The 17,605-nt window shown below is 47.1% G+C and overlaps 1 protein-coding gene across 2 annotated transcripts in view; it reads left to right on the top strand.

The window, feature by feature from the left end:
* Positions 1–8,637: 8,637 nt before the first annotated feature.
* The window catches only part of GOLIM4 (golgi integral membrane protein 4), a 51,858-nt gene continuing 42,890 nt past the window's right edge, over positions 8,638–17,605 (top strand). For both annotated transcript variants that reach the window (XM_075003919.1, XM_075003917.1), the window contains exon 1: positions 8,638–9,239. In XM_075003919.1, coding sequence (XP_074860020.1) covers positions 9,053–9,239 — 187 coding nt within the window. In that variant the 5' untranslated portion in view covers positions 8,638–9,052. The remainder of the gene's footprint in view (positions 9,240–17,605) is intronic.

Below are 17,605 nucleotides of genomic sequence, written 5' to 3'. Positions count from 1 at the left end.
TTAAGTCTCACCCTCCTATTCATATTTAGTAGTTCCAATGACCAATTTCAGGATTTCAGTTGCCTGTAATTACATGTCTGACAGTTAACCCAACCATTTGCATCAGACCCTTTCCCAATCATTTCAATATGTCAGTGTGGCTAGCTCTTATTGCAAAAGGATTCCAAGATGCTATTATCTGTTGGCTTGTGGTTTACCTATTTAAAAACATATGTATTACACTCTCCCTCACGATACAAGCACAATTGGTTCACAATTTTCTGCTTGTAGGCAAAAACTCCTAAGGGGGACACTAAATTCTCATTAAAATATTTGTAAAAGTCTCTGATTTGTTCCAACTGCTTGTAACTCAGTGAAGGAGTGGCAGCTTGTGGTGCTGTTTTTGAAAGATATGTGAACCTTGGGTTGGTGGGGGTTGGGGAGGGTTAAAGGCTGGGGGCAAGTTGGGGCCATGAGTGGGAGGGAGGCTTAAAACCTGGTGGTAGGTTGGGTCCATGGGGCGAGTGGGGGGCTTAAGGCTGAAGTGGGTTGGGTCTGCGGGGCTGACAGGGGTGCGGGGGGGGTCAGGCTGCAGCGGGGTGGGTTTGCGGGACTGATGGGGGTTTCAGGCTGCAGCTGGTTGGGGCTGCGGAGTTTCAGGCTGCGGCAGGTTGGATCTGTGGGGAGGGGGAGAAGGCTTGTATTAATGGGAGGAGTTCACAAGGGTAGGTATATGTGTCCCTCCTTTTAGTGAGTACTCGTAAGTAAAGTACTCATTTAACGAGGGATGAGTGTACTCAGCTATCACAAGATACATACAGATAAATTTTATACCCTGAAGTTAAACCCTGAGACCTTTGGCTAACTAAAAATAAAGCCTGCCAGTCTAGTCCTCAACACACACTGCCTAATGATCAACACTATGCAAATAGGTTGCATTCTTGTACTTGCTTGCTACACCTTTAAAAACTTCCCTTCTGACTTCTATTCTCATGCTTAGCAGATTATAGTGTGATCAGAGCTAGACACATCCCACAATCCAGTCAGCAGTAAACAGCACACCTTCGCACTTATTTAAAGCTAGCAGATGTACCCAGCATTGCTCAGCTCTTTAACTGAAGTATTTTTTGAAAATAAATGAAAACTGCACCTGCTTTTTTTTTCCCAATGATAGCATTTTTCAAAAATGAAGAACGATGAGGGCTGAAGGGTTCAGAGGTGAAGAGGAGCTGGGGGTCGGTGGCTTAGGAGAGAGGATTGGTGGGCCTCAAGGCAGGTAGGAGGGGGAGAAGTTATGGCAGAGGTCTCAAGATGTGGGGCTGGGAGGTGAGGGGGGCTGCAGCTTGTCCAGGGGGTCTTTGCTTGGGGTAATGGCCACCCTGTCCTGCAGCCTGTTGGAAGCAGGGCAGCGCTCTGTGGGCTGATCCCAGCCTGCAGCTACCCCACACCCCTACATTTTGGGAGCTACCCCCAGCCTCCAGCAACACTTCCATCTGCCGCCTGTTTGATGAGGCACTTCATGGGCTGGCCAGGCTCTGAGGGCTGCCCCTCCCTCCTGCAGAGCCTGCATCCACAGCCTGCAGGCTGTAGAAGTGGGGACAAGGCTCTGTGTGATGCCCTGGCCTCCAGTGGCCCCCATTCAGCCTGCAGGCTGTGTGAAGGGAGGCTCTTGGAGCTGCCCTCAGGCTCCAGCAAGATCTCCCTCCTCAGAGCCTGCAGGCAGCCTGGTGCATGGTAGGTTCTGGGGGTGCCCCAACTTCCCCCCTCTGGCCTGCTGGCTGTCTGGGTGGGGAGCCAGGCTTCAGGCACAGTCCCACCCTCCAACGACTCTTCCAGAGCCTGCAGGCTAGCAGGGGATGATTCAGTCTCCAGGGGCTGCTCCTGTGATCTGCAGGCTGTCTGGACAGGGCCAGGCTGCAAGGGCTCCTCTTTCTCCAGCCTCCCTGCCCTCTGTCTCCCATGTAGTCTGCTGGCTGTCTGGGAGGGGCAGGCTTCACTGGGCTGTCCCTCCATCTGCCCCCTTGAGGCCTGCAGGTTGTCTGGGGAGGTCCAGGCTCCCAGGCTGCCCTCCTGCCAGTTGCTCCCCATCCAACAGCCCCCTCACAGCCTACAGACTGTCTAGGTGGGCTGAGGTTCTGAGGTCTGCCCAAGCCTCCAGCAGCACCTCCCATGGCTTGCAGGCTGTCTAGGATCTAGCCTCCTTTGAGGCCTGGAAGCTGTCCACTGCCTCACCCTGTCTCACATGGTTGGCAAGATGGCAGAGCCCCAACCTTGCTGGCCTCACTTGATGCTACAGTTTCCCTCAGTGGCCACTCTCCATATTGTGTCCCTCCTGTCTGTGCCCCTCCCTTCTGCCCCCTCCCTTTCCATGTTCTGGGAAATCCAAGGATTTCAGGCATTCCCAACATTCCACGCACAGCCAAACCCTGACTTTGGTTTAAGTTAAGGTGAGAAGAAGCTGTTTACCGTATTTTGTATTTGTGGCTCTCACAGTTTAAGAGGAGCTCTTGAATAAACATACCACCAACAGACAGACATACTCTAATTACATATATATATATATTTAGGTGTACATAGATGAGCCACACTTTGCATGGTCCTTCACAAAAATATAAAAGTTAATTGGTCTCAAGCATTTACAAGCTGAACAGGATTTATAAATAAGTGAAGAATGAGTACATGGCCAAATTTTGCTTCATGAGCTACACTTTAGTTAGGACGCCTAATACCACTGACAATTGTACCTTAATCAAAGTGCTCCTCAGTAGAGACTGAGCAGTGTTATTAGTGCGTTCCTTTGTTAGCTAAGAAGTTAGCTGACTTAATAAACAACTGAGTTCCTTTATTATAGAGCTACATCAGGGCCTTAATTAACGTTGACCCTTTTACCCACAGACAACACCCACAAATGCTTGCCAACTGTTGCCCTCTTTTCTCTTACACTTCTCTCCTTGCTTACTAAAGCTGCTTAGCACCCAAAGACTGCTCAGTGATTCCTCTGCCAGTTTTTCCTGTAACCTGAGCACTTGGGCAGCTGCCCAGGTCAAATGCAGGTGCTGCCCAGTTGATTAGCACAACACCCACAGCTGACATCCATACATGCCTTGGTGCACCTAACAAAATTTATTCAGACCATAGATGGAAAAAAAATAGAGGGAATGCTGCTCACAACAATATTCTCTGCTACTTGCACATCAAAATGTAAAAGATCAGTTTAATTTCATGTTTATCTCAAGCATTTCATTCAATTACACCATCATCTGGGATTGTCCTTCCTTTGTCAGGCAGGCTGGTTCAGGTTTCCTTGCTTAAAAAGTCTCTTCTTCCTTCTTGCATTGTTTCCAGCAATGGAGTCCAATAGTGTTAACGTTAGGGGGGAAAACATACATCTGTGTTTTCTTCTCTTCCAGACTCTAACAGTGGCTGGCCTGGGGCAGTGCAATGCAAACCCAACTTTTTTTGCTGAGTATGGACCACTTTCTGATGTCTATTCCCGCTGATGGTGAGTGAGGAGGGTAAGTACTGATGGTGAGTGAGTAGGGGCAGAAAGGAACCATGCTGGAGATGCAGTGGCTACAGAGACATGTCAGCTGCCTCCAGAAGCGGTGCAGGGCCAGGGCAGGAAGGGAGCCTACCTGAGTCTCTGCTGCACCACCAGAGTTCAAGCAGTTTAAAATCTTCTGGACTGGCTGCAGTAGCCTCTGGGAGATTAAGCCTGGTTCTGGGACATTCCTGGTGAACCCAGAATGGTTGGCAACCCTACATCAACTTCTGGATTTTTGTTCAAGATCTGTAAAACCAAATGCATGGTTTTCTAAAGAGCAAGGCAGTCTGACAACAACTGGAACCAATGGGGATGGAAACACACAAAATCCACTGGTCTACATACTTCTCCATCTGCCAAGGTCGTTGTGTAGGAGGACACACAGTGAGGCAAAGCAGAAAGAACTCATCCATATGGGATTACCTATTTTAACAGAAACATTTTCTATTGCCAGAATTTCTTGGTTCAGCATTTCTCAGGTAAACCATATAAAATATTAATGAGATGAGGAATGATTCTTCTTAGTTTCAGCTCAATTATTCTGCCAGTGGGGACTGGGATGTCCCATCTCCTCCCAAAAGAAAATAGACTCTTCTTCCAAGTCAAGTCACTCCCCCTTAATATTTGCCTGTAAGTCTGAAGTCTGTCACAGGCAAAGGGACATTACACAGTGCCATTTCTCTCTACACCAAGGATTCCCAACCAGTGAGTTGGGACCCAAACACGAAATGTCATTAGATTTTCTAAGGGTCCCCAGCTGGGCCACTCTGAGCCACGTGGCTCTTTAAGGAGCCATTTGCAGCTCTCACTGCTGCTGCTGTTCACCCCTCTGGCTCCCAGTCCCTGCCCTGCTGTGCTGAAATGGAACTCAATTTAATTGGTTTAATGGCCAGCAGGAGGGATCCTGCCCTTGTACTAATTAAATTGAGTCTCACTTCAGTGCAGCAGGGCAGGGAACTGGGGGAATTGGGGGAAAGAAGTAGGAGGGCTGGGGGGAGTCGTGCAAAGGAGTGGTGGCTGCCCAGTGAAGAAATGGTGGGGGTAGCAGCAGAGCTCATGGGCGGTAGGTGAGGAGGTGGTTTGGAGTGTTAGGGGTTTAAGCCTAGGGGCAGAGGAGGGCAGTTTGGGGCTGAGAGGGGTTTAAGTGCCACCTCCAAACACTATGCCCTTGCAAACAGCCCCACCCACCCTCCTACCTCATGCACATTTTTCCTAGGGGAGAACCTCCCTGCATCCCCGTTTTGAATTGCCTTGGGTCACAAAGTGTTACTGAGTTGTAAAAAAGGGTCACTGTCTCGAAAAGGTTGGGAACCACTGCTTTACACTGATTCTAGACTGCTATGCTCCCTGCTTTGGCTACCACAAAATAAAAGGAGGAAGGTCACAGTAGGGACAGTGACCATATCTCTACGAGCACATAGTCTCAGAACAACACAACTCCTTTCTCAAAGAAATGAGCTAGGTAGACCCATGTACTGATTTCAAGAACAGTAGTGGCACCCTGGGCTGTCCCCTTCAACCCATAAGCAGGAACAGCAGCATCCTCATGAGTGTCCCCCTTCCCACCAGCACCTAAGGTTTAGTCACAGGTGTAAAAAGCATGGACAAGTCTTGGGCCATGACTTTTGTCTATTGCCCAAGACTTGTTCCTGACTTTTGCTGAAAATACCCAATAATTTAAAAATAGCCTTATAGTATATCCAGCACTCCAGCTTACGTCTATTCCAGGCGATAGAACAGACTTCTGCAGTAAAGAAAATTTTTAAATAGAAAAATAATTTTAAAACCCTTTTAAAAATCTCATGAAACAAGTGGCTCTTCCATTCCACACCACAAGCTTCCCAATCTGCTGTGCTTCTCTGACTTAGTTCCAAGGCCAGCCTGCCCTCCTTTGCTCCCATTTGTACGTGCCATCTTCATTCTGCTCTAGGAGACTACGGGTCTTTGGATAGAATCTCAGTGAGGTTAAGGACAACAGCTTCTTTAGGGCTTCACTTTCCTGGTAAGAATGTGCTGACACTCCACCCACACTCCTTTAGGCTCCAGGACAAGTTCCAGCTTGAACTTGTGCAGAAGCAAATAGAGCACCAGCACGAGTCAGTTCCAGCACACACATGTGCAGCTGGAACTGAGTCACACAACACAACCATGTATGTAGGGGGAAACTACACACACACAACACCTCTGTGTATGCAGCTGGAACCCTCCACATATCTGTATGCAGCTGGAACCTACATATGCACACACAAACCTATGTATGCTGCTGCAACTGACACACACAACAATCACGTATGTAGCTGAAACCCACACACACGCTACATCTATGTATGCAGCTGGAACCTATAAACACATGCTTTTCATGCATGCAGCTAGACCTGGCACACACAATACATCTGTGCATACAGCTGGACTCTCCTCTTCACCTCTCACACCTCTGTGTATGCAGTCATATCCTACACTTTGACGCAACGCGTAGTGTATGTGCACACATGCCATTTCTCTCTGCAGATGGAGCACACAACACACTAACTGCCACAACCCATCCTCCATTGCCACAAGCCCACACTCCAGATGTACACAGCTGGAAAGCATGTTCCCCCAGCCCAGACATGCCTGCAGCTGAGTTGCACAACATGAAAAGCTGCTGCTGGGAACTGAAAGTGTGTACACCTACAACCTGTGCTAACCGCTATGAGCCACTCCACTTAAGCCTATTTGCACAGGTAACTCCAGAGGCACCTGGCTACGTCTACACTAGGCAAAGTAACAGTTACAGCCAGGCACTAAGGTACAGCCAGGCACAAAAGTTACAGCCAGGCACTAAGGTACAACTGTATTTGCTCTGATCCATCAGACAGAGACAAACATCTACAAGACCTTTACCAAGCTTTCCTCAAACTACAATACCCACCTAAGGAAGTGAGGAAACAGATTGATAGAACCAGGTGGGTACCCAGAAGCCGCCACCTACTACAAGACAGGCCTCACAAGGAAAACAAGAGAACACCACTGACCATCACATATAGCCTCCACCTAAGGCCTCTCCAGCGCATCATCAGTGATTTGTAACCCATCTTGAACAATGATCTTTCATTCTCACAGACCTTGGGAGGCAGGTTTGTCCTCGCCTATAGACAGCCTGCCAACCTTAAACAAATCCTTTGCAGCCACTACAAATCACAAACCAGTGACTCTAAGCCTGGAACCAGCCCCTGCAACAGACCTCGCTGCCAACTCTGCTCACATATCTACACCAGTGACATCATCACAGGACCTAACATCAACTATGCTATCAGGGGCTTCTTTACCTGCACATCTAATATAACATATGCCATCATGTGCCAGCAATGCCCCACTGCAATTTACATTGGCCAAACTGGACAGTCTCTCGGTAAAAGAATTAGTGGACATAAATCAGACATCAGGAACAGTAATGTACAGAAGCCTGTGGAGGAACGCTTCAATCTCCCTGGACACACAGTGGCAGATTTAAGGGTGACAGTTCTGAAACAAAAAAATTTCAAAAATCAAATGGAGAGAGGAATCGCTGAGTTGCAATTTATTTGCAAATTTGACTCCATTAACCATGGATTAAACAGAGACTGGGGGTGGCTCATAGTTTACAAAGGCAGTTTCTCTGCTCTGGGTGCTAATATCTCCCCATTGTACTCTGACAAAGGCTCACATCCACCTGTCTGATCTGACTTGTTTTTTCCTCTTTTGATAAGTGTTGTTCATAGTGGGCCATTTCCACCTTGCTGAATAGACCTTGTCAGCTCCGGCCCTCCCTCTTATGGGGACCCCACTCTTTAAATACCCCTCTGAAACCACCCCTCCACTCATGCATCTGATGAAGCAGGTCTTTGCCCACAAAAGCTTATGCTCCAAAATATGTTAGTCTATAAGATGCCACAAGACTTCTTACTGTTCTCGAAGCTACAGACTAACACGGCTACCTCTCTGGTACTGGGTAAAGTAAATTGAACACAGATATGGAATTCTAGCCACAGCATTTGCTGCGTAGCTAAAGTCAATGCATCTGCCCTGGGCTAAACTGGCTGCCCATACTGGGAAAGGATGACGGAAGTTTCTGCCGTTGATGGCCCTTGGTCCTCCTGCCTGGCCAGGAGTACAGGGGTTGACTGAGACCTCTGAGAGGTTGATGTCACACGTCCCTACAAGACACTTGAAATCGAACCTCGGAAGACGGCCCCTGAGAGGTTCGATCTTCCGGGGTGGTGTGGGCATAGCCTGCAGCGGGCTAACTTTGAACCCGCTGGCCAGCAGGAGGGAATGAACCTGCCACCTGAGGGGCTAAAGCTCTGTGCTCTGGCCATGGCTGGCTCTCAGCCAGGGCGGGAGAGCAGAAACCGCACTCTCCCCTCTCAGCGGTCTCAGTGCCCCGAGACTGCACGCAACGGGACAGTGCACACAGCGCACGAGCTGGAGCCTGTACACACGCACCTTCCACGTGCTTGTCCTGCAGGGACGCGCGCACCCAGCGCGGCCCCAGCTCTCCCGCTTTCCCCGGGGCGGCGAGCCAAGACCGCCGGAGGGGCGGGGAGAGGGAAGGAGAGCGCCTCGTGGCCCGGACGGACACAGCGGGCGGCCAATGCGCGCGCACACTGCTCCCAGAAGGGAGGGGAGTGGGCAAAGGCTGCGCCCAATGAGGAGCGCCCGGAGCGGCACTTCCTTCGGGAATCGCACCGCAGAGAGCTGCCGAGGAGCGGAGGTGACACGTAAGTTACGGGCTGGAAGGTGGCCAGGGCGAGCAGGCAAGTTTCCTTTGTTTCCAGTTCAGGTGGCAGCAGAGCGAGGCGGGCAGGAGGGGAGGGAGCCGAGGCGCAGGAACATCCCCGCCCCTCTCCGTAAGGCAGGCGGGAGCTGATGCACAAGGACCCGCGCCCAGTAAGACGGGCGGGGAGAGGGAGCCGCAGCAGATTCCTCCGGCAAACAGGAGGGAGGGGAGCCGATGCACAGTGACCACCCCCTTAAAGGGGGCAGGCGGGGTAGGAGCCGATGCACAGAGACCACCCCCTTAAAGGGGGCAGGCGGGGTGGGAGCCGATGCACAGAGACACCCCCCCCTTAAAGCGGGCAGGCGGGGTGGGAGCCGATGCACAGAGACCCCTCCCTTAAAGTGGGAGGGAACTGACCCCTCTCCCATAGCATCCCAGGCGGGACTACAGCCCCCGATGGCCCCGGGTCCCGCGGACAGGAGGGCAGGGGCTGTGTGGAGACCCCTCCCCGCATCCCCGGCCAGGCTGAGTTGCGGTCCCCATTTCCCCCGCCCCGAAGTGGGGCAGGATGTGACCCTGGAGCAGAGACCCCCGGCGGCCACCCAGCCCCCTGCCTCCGCAGCGCGGCCCTCCTCCGCCCGGGGTCCCGGCAGGCGCAGGGGGCGGGGCCGAGGCGCTCAGGTCCCCTCCTCCCGGTTCTGCCCCTCGGTGCCCAACGCTGCCTCCTCCTCCTCCAGCTGCCGCCGCTAAGCCGCCTGGGGTGGGGGGGCTCCGGGACCCGCGGAGGGACTATGGGCAACGGGATGTGCTCCCGAAAACAGAAGCGGATTTTCCAGACCCTGCTGCTCCTCACCGTCGCCTTCGGCTTCCTCTACGGGGCCGTGCTGTACTACGAGCTCCAGAGCCAGCTCCGCAAAGCCGAGGCGGTGGCGCTCAAGTACCAGCAGCACCAGGAGTCGCTTTCCGCCCAGCTACAAGGTAACGCTGCGTCCACTCACCCCTGGCTCCAAGCCCGCCTGCCCCGGGGGCTCCCTAAACTGCTGCTCCGACGCCAGGCCAGATGGGGTCCCCCTGTGTCCCTGTACCGAACTGTTCCTGAAAGCCTGGCCCCCTTGCAGGCAGTGACAGGCTGACACTGTTGGGACCAGCAGCCCCGCCCCCGTGTTCATATAATGCTTCTTAACCCATTTTACAATCTCCTAGTCCTAAAGGAACACTCACAGCATCCTCTTGTTTTTATTCATCCACCAACACAATGGTCACCCAGTGACTTGCCTGTTGCTTTAAGTTGTGCTGCCTGTATTATTCAGAGTCTACTGGTAGGAGATTCAACTGTGAGATTGTGGCTACTGTGCAGTACAGGTCATGCATATACACCAGGAGAGGATTATTGTAAGAATGTGTATGTTTGTAGAACATTCTTACAGGTGTCTTTTTAACAAAGATTTTTCATAACCTTGGAAACCTCTGAATTTCATGGGTAAAAGCAGCCACATTTTTAAAATCCTGGGCTTTGTACCTGATGCTGAGAACCTGCAGCTTTCATTTCATTCAGCACTTCTGAAAATTAGGTGCAATATGACATGCTTATGCATGAAGCACCAGTTCAGTGGGAGGTCTGAGTCCTGAGTACCACAGACTCCAGCCCTTGTGGTTTCAAGTTAGTCATACGCACATCTGTGGCTGTTTCTGAAAACTTTGGCCTTACTGTTTATATCTTCCAATGCTTTTAAAAGTGGCTAGAAAATGGACATTGATTATATTATAATAAACATCTAACCACATGCATCAATATATAGGATGAATACTATAGATTTGTTATTGCAACCTTAGAGAATAAGTTATTGCTGTGATCAAAACCATCACTACGTATCGTTATAGTATTTCAACATGACAGAGTTGACAGAAACTCAAGGGCAGTGTCCATATCTGACTGTACTTTGAACTTACATGTTTCAGTGGCTCAGATTTTAAATTGAGTGTCTACTGGTGACTACAAATATTTACTTTTCTCAGTTTCCTTTCTTTGGAGTTCTCTGTAATGTGAGCCAAGTTCATCTTATGAAATAGTGCTAATTACTTTAATGCTAAAAATAAATAAGAAACTATTGCCAATGTCAAAAACTTTTGGTTTAGAATAAAAAAAACCTATTTATATAGAAACACTTGGTGTTGAATTATTTCTTCCAGTATTTTTAACTTGGTGACGTTATTCTTATTAGAAAGACAACAAAATATCTAACTGGTAAACCACACTATTCTTACGTTTCTTTTGGCAAAATAAATTGTTCTCCGAGTATGTGGCTGCTGTTGTTGTTGTGATAAGTTTGGAAGTATACATGTGCTGAAATATTCTAAGCAGGAGTTAGAGGGTAAGATGACATTCAAGGTCCAGACTGGGTCTAGTGGACATACACTGCATTTAATTCAGAAAAAAACTACATGGGGAAGAGGTAGCAGAAGCAGAGAGAGAATGACCAAAACAAGAATCAATGGAAGAGTAATGTGTCTACTGGAGACTTTTAGTTATGAATCTATGGTAAGATACACTTCTAGGAAGGAAATTCAAGCAGATCCCTGTATAGTTTCTTACCTATTGTCACTCCTTTACTTGTAATATTTACATAGCTTTCTCAGGTTTCCTACCTAGCTCGGGAGATATGGGGGTGACAGGTGAAGAAGGATGCAGGGAGGACACCAGCAATTTGATCATCCCTTTATCCCCATGCCCCCTCCACCCAGACCATGCCCCATCTTTTCCCATTCTGATTCCCCACCCCACCCAGCCTCCTGCCCCCTTTCGCATTGCCAGTGGTAGAGGTGGGCCTTTCTTACCACGTTTCCCGGTTCCTAATGCCTGAATGAACTCAGAGCTGTCCTGTCTATAGGATGGTTTGGAGAAACCACCCATGGCCTGGTGCTTTGTGGGGTCCCATGCTGCAGTGGGACATGCAAGCATGGGGCCAAGGGTGGCTCTGGGGATTCGTGAGGTGGCTGGCACTGGCAGCAGGGGTCTGGCCCACCCCTTCACTCGCTGAGGGCAGCAAGCGGCAAAGTGATCTGCATCCAGCCTGTTCTGCTTTGCTGGATTCCTGATTTACTTAGGGGAGGGAAATTGGATGGGTGCCGGAAGAGGTAAAAAGGAGTGAGGTTAGAGCAGAGCAGGGGAAGAAAGAGGCAGGGTTGAGTCCTGGGGAGAGAGGTGGGGGTGTCTCTTGCCCTCCACCCCCTCTAGGGACAGCTCTGCTCTTGGTCAATAAGTCCAAAGGAACCACTTGAGTTATTTAGTCTGACTTCTGACATTTCATAGGCTGAACACTTCTCCAAAATAATTTCCATAGCATATATTTCTGAAAAACACCCAATCTTGATTTAACAGTTGACAACGATGGACAGCATTTTCTGCCTGTGATAGGCAGGTACTATTTTCAGAAACTTGATCCCTGTTTCATCTGTGAGGCTTCTGACTTTCCTTGTCCAAATTCATCCTTGGGCCAAGTGGATGTAACTTTTCTGAGATTAGTGGAGCTGCATTTGATTAAACAAGGCTGAATTTAGCACCTAGTGTGGTGCTTGTGTTTTCTCTCTGTTTCAGGCCTTTAATTCAATTTTATCAGAGGCATTTCCACTATTCCCCAAAAGAAAGCAGGGAGTTGGGGAAGAGGGAGCAAGTTGGAGTGGATGACTCTAACTGATTGGGACGTCTGTTTTGCAAGAGCTGGGAGGTTAGTTGCCAGTTCTGTGGTCTTTGCTAACATGGAGTGACATTATGTGAAGATTAACTTTGGAAACTAGGGTATTAAGAACTGCAGAAGAGAGCTTGCGTGAATCTTGTTTCTTGAGTTTTGCCTCATAATACATTCTTCCAATGGGACTTCAGATGCTGTAGCACAGCTTTTGTGACCCACAATATAATTACTGGAACAAGAGCTTAAACATGACAGGTGCTGGTTTATGAAATTGTTCATAGCTTATACAAAAACCTATTACATTGCTATGTCCCTGTATGACATTTCTCATTGGGAAGCATTTTATAAAGAAGATAACAATTGATCTACCCAGGAGACAGATTATTTTTGTATCTTATTCTCTCAGCATTGCATATTCAAAGCTTGGAGATAATCTAATTTAATCTGCTTTAAAGATCTTTCACATGTTATGGCATTTTGAAAATTTAAGGCTTAGCTTGATGCAGTTTGGCTATTAACTAGAGAGGAAAAGATTTCAGTATCTAGAATAGGGGTGCACTGACAGTTGTAAGAAAATGCAATCTCATTTTTGTCTGCTTCAAGTCTAAATGGGGCTACTGGTGATTTCTAGAGCTAAATAGTTTCTGGTCCCCCTATCCCAGGCATAAGATAAAATTTATTGGAATGTTCACTGTCCCAATAACCGTTGTACTTCTAAATGCCTTTGACAGTGGTACATGTTAAAGTAGAACCCCAATTATCTGAAACTTTCAGGCCAGCCTCTTTCCAATCCTGAAACATTGCTACTAATTGGGGAGGCAACACCACAGGATTCCTGGCCTTCAGATTTCAGCTTTCTGGATGGTTTGCCCTCTTATAAACAGCTTGAAAATTTCCCTAGGGCTGTCTGACCTATCAGGACTTAAGCTGCCACATGACGGCACATACAAGCTGGTAGCCTAGAGCGTCAGTGGATTTTGAGGAAGCCACCAGACAATTATTTGAAAGAGGGGATGTCCCTTGCTTCAGCTGGTGATGTCATCCTGCTTGGAGTAGTCTAGGTGTATTATCATCAGTGCTTTTTTTTGTGCTGAAACAGAATACCAGCACCTTTGCAGCCCCAGACACGGGATCCCTGGCCAGGTGGCAGGGAGACCTCGCAGCTGGGAATCGGCTGAGACGTGGAGCCCAGCTGGCAGCTCCAGCTGCAGGAACCCCATGGGCAGGTGTGCGGGAAGGAACTGGCTGTGTACCATTTCCTTTTTTCTAAACAAACAAACAAAAAAGTACTGATTACATCTAAGTGTATACAAAATGCAAACTTAAGATCTACTGATGAAAAATGGTATATAAGAGGGTGCATTATTATTTTTGTCTGTAATATGGTCCGTTTAAAATGTTCGTAATGAAATATGTGAACAAAAATGCCATGTCAGTTTAAATATAAATAAGAATTTATAATATGACTTCTTACTGTAAGCTCAGAAATGGCACTGGGCAATTAGATCCCATTAGGTGAAAGAGCAGGCTTATTACCTTCTGTGAGATTTCACAGTAAACAAGAGTGAGTCCCTGGCTCTGGCAGGTGAATTCCAACAATGGAAGGAGTTGATTAAGGCAATGCATGGGTTACCTATTTTACAATATTTGTAAAAAATGTGCAGCTCTAGAAGCGCTAAAATATCTCTTCATGGGCTATAATACATGTACTAACTAATTTGTAATTTCAGGCATAATTGTTACCAGTGCTGCAGTCTAGTCTCTAAGTTCCATAGCATAAGCTTTGCCTGTTAGATAGGGATGGGGTGAATGAAATAAACGGCCTTTTTTTCTCCTGAGTTTAAAATTGGCCCTTGTCAATGGTAGGATTTTGCAAAATGAAGCATTATAATCATGAGTAATTAGGGTGGATTTAGGGTCTTTTAAAGTTCATGAAAAGACTGGCTGAGGTCTTGGACAGTTCACAGACTTGTGCAGATGCTGGTCTGAAAGCCCTCTACCTTTCTGTTCTCAGTGCTGTTTCTTGCAAGGATATACAAATGATCAGCCTCTCTTTCCTTCTGAACTTGTTCCCATTGTTGGCCAAGGGGCTTACTCCTAGAAATTTTCTGAAGGCATCCAGTGGCCACTCATCAAAAGCTGGGGCAGTTCATAGATATTGACTGCTTCAATAATTGGAAATTCTAGAATAGCTTTGTGGGTAGACTGCACCTGTGCAAGCCTCTTAAGGTCAAGGGACCACTCATGGTTTTCTGTATGCCTGAAGACCGTGGAATCTATTCTCTGGGGCTATGTGTACACTAGCTCCCACCTTTCGAAAGGGGATGCTAATGAGACACTTTGGGATATACTAATGGGGCACTTCCATGAATCTGCAGCACCTCATTAGCATAATGGCAGCTGCGGCGATTCAAAAGTGCCACTTTTGAATCGCATGCCACCTGTGTAGACGGGGGGGGCCTTTCAAAAGGACCCCCAGTCTTCAAAAGCCTCTTATTCCTATTTGGTTTTAGGAATAAGGGGATTTCGAAGACTGGGGAAGGGGTGTCCTTTTGAAAGGCCCCCATCTACATGGGTGGTGTGCAATTCAAAAGCAGCACTTTTGAATCACCATGGCTGCTGTTATGCTAATAAGGCACTGCATATTCATGAAAGCTCCTCATTAGCATATCTCCAAGAGTCTCCTTAGCATCCCCCTTTCAAAAGGCAGGGACTAGTGTATAAATAGTCTTGAAACTAGCTGGTCAGCCAGGCTGAGTTGTCAGCCTTCCCTCTCCTTAGAAGATGGGAATATTGTGGCTGAAGGTTGGAAGTTGCCATGGGTCGGATGTTGCTTTGGAAAGAAGATGTGTCATGGGGCGGGGGGGTGGTTGTGTGCTCACATGGGGGATGGTTCTGGAGGCTCAAATTCTGCATTCACTGGCAAGCCAACAGGTTGAAACTCTGTAGTCTGGGACCCTTAGGACCAAGAGAATTTTCCAGACCACAGGAAGTCAGTATTTTCTAGCAGCATTACCAACACTTCCCCTGCTTACTGAGCTCTTAGCTCTTACCCCTCTCATTTGGGGGTAAAATAAAGCTAAATAACAGCACCGAACACTGAGAGTCAAGATTAGTGGCTGTAAACAAAATTTATGGGCTCACATCCATAAGTGGTTATCTAGCTAATTAAAATCATGACAGCTCACGGATGTTGTGGGACAAGAGATTGCTGGCCTAGAGATGTTCAACCTGTATCATCCTCTGTGGTTGAACTCTGCATAGTGCATTCACCATTAGCAGATAACTGAAAGCTCAGTTGTTCTTTGGTGGATAAGTGTTCATATTACATCAAGCACCATCACAACAGGTGCAGGTGCTCAGGAAGGAGACTGAGGAAATAATATATGTGGTATTCAAGCTTGATATCTATATAGATGGTACCTTCATACCAGGGATGTCTCCAGCTTTAGGAACAGGATGTGGGGAATCTACTTAGCTGTTGTTGTTCAAGCTGTACCAGCAGCACGCGGTAAACTATTCTTTTGTGTCCTTTATTTTAATCAGCATTTTTCTTTAGCTCAAATTCACTTACATTTGACTGCCCTGACTGTTTAGTTTAAAATTACTGAAATGCATCATCTTCCATACTGAAGCTTGTAAATCAGAGCCAGGAGTGAAGAGTGGCGAGTAGTTTTATGTATATACTTGCTTATCTGAGACCTCTGTGATATTTGCTATGGCATGGAGAATTGTATTATCCACATTCAGTGCAGGGCTGAGTATGAAGACAAATCCAGTGACCTACCACTAGAACTGGATTGTTTTGGGTCCTGGTTTGTGTTATGCATGGTCTTTTGGAGCTCAATGAGGTTCTGTGAAAACTTTCTGTGAAAGTCAGCACTAGCTTTGCTTGTATAGATGTGTAAAATAGCTCTGATTTTCAGTGTATAATCTGGGGGTGGCATTCAAAATAGTCCTTTAAGTCTTCTGCTATCAGGAAGTATAGTGATCAGTTTTAATTGCACCATGGGCTTAGGCTGGTAAAGAACAAGTTTTTGCATTGTATAGATGTTAACATAATTTTCATCACTGAGATATAGACTAGACTAATTGAGGTGGGCTTAAAGAAAAATCAGTGCTTTTGTTATTGGAGTTTCTTTTTGAGCACAGATGCAAAAGATGCATGACTACAGAAAGTTAGGTGATAGCACTTACATCACTACAATCATATACAGTGCACTAGTTCATGTGTAGTTTGAAGTTGGAACAGTTCCTTGGATTTATTCAGGAGAGGCAACAGTGTAAGGGTGAGGTCTGTTATGTTTCTCGGGGGTGAAAACTGAAATAATTCCTCTCCCTAAATCTAAGATGGTTTATTTATTTGGGTTTTTTTGGTTTTTCTTCCCTCGGCCCCTTGTCTCTGCCCCTGACTTTGCAATTCCTACACAGAGACCCTCTCTCTCTCTCTCTCTCTCTCTGTGTTGAAAAATCCTGCTGCACCGCTCCTGCTACTAAGAAGAAGGAAGATATATCCCCAGTGAGCTGCTATAGCACCTTTTTTGACATGGCTCGAAGGTGAGGCTCTCCAAAACCTCTCCCCTCCTCCTGAATGGTTAGTTGAAGATCAGAGCTGGGCAACCCTGAGCCCTTTTTACCCTGCAAGCTGCACGGAAGCTTCTCAAAGACACTATAATAGAGGCCCAACTTAAATGTATACCCCAAATTAAAAAACATACTAAGAGAGTGAAAAAAGAGCCACCATGGGTTAACACCCGTGGAAAACAAGCAGTGAAGGATAAAAAGGCATCTTTCAAAAGGTGGAAGGCAAATCCTAGTGAGGTAAATGGACAGAAACATAAACACTACCAAATTAAGTGTAAAACTGTAATAAGGAAAGCCAAAAAAGATTTTGAGGAACAGCTAGCCAGAAGCTCAAAAAGTAATAACAAAATGTTTTTTAAATACATTAGAAGCAAGAATTCTGCTAAAAAGCCAGTGGGTCCCCTACACGATACAAATATAAAAGGAGCAATCAAGGACAATAAAGCCATTGCGGAGGGACTAAATGATTTCTTTGCTTCAGTCTTCATGGCTGAGGATGTTGGGGAGATTCCCAAACCTGCACCATTTTTTGTGGGAAATGAAACTGAGGAACTGTCCCAGATTGAAGTGTCATTAGAGGAGGTTTTGGAACAAATAGATAAACTTAATGTTAACAAATCACCGGGACTGGATGGCATTCATCCAAGGGTTCTGAAAGAACTCAAATGGGAAATTGCAGAACTATTGACACTAGTTTGTAACCTGTCCTTTGGATCAGCTGCCATACCTAATGACTGGAAGACAGGTAATGTGACACCAATATTTAAAAAGGGCTCTAGAGGTGGCCCTAGCCACTACAGACCAATAAATTTAACGTCAGTTGCGGGCAAATTAGTTGAAACAATAGTAAAGAATAAAATTGTCAGGCACGTAGAAGAACATAATTTGATGGGCAAAAGTCAACATGGTTTCTGCAAAGGGAAATCACGTCTTACTAATCCGTTAGAGTTCTTTGAAGGGGTTAACAAACATGCAGACAGGGGAGATCCAGTGGATATAGTATATTTAGATTTCCAGAAAGCCTTTGACAAGGTACCTCATCAAAGGCTCTTACGTAAATTAAGTTGTCAT

This window comes from Carettochelys insculpta, chromosome 10 (assembly GCF_033958435.1).
Source record: "Carettochelys insculpta isolate YL-2023 chromosome 10, ASM3395843v1, whole genome shotgun sequence".
NCBI lineage: Eukaryota > Metazoa > Chordata > Testudines > Carettochelyidae > Carettochelys > Carettochelys insculpta.
The sequence above is the reverse complement of the archived record's forward strand: the minus strand, read 5'-3'. Positions and strand labels throughout refer to the sequence as shown.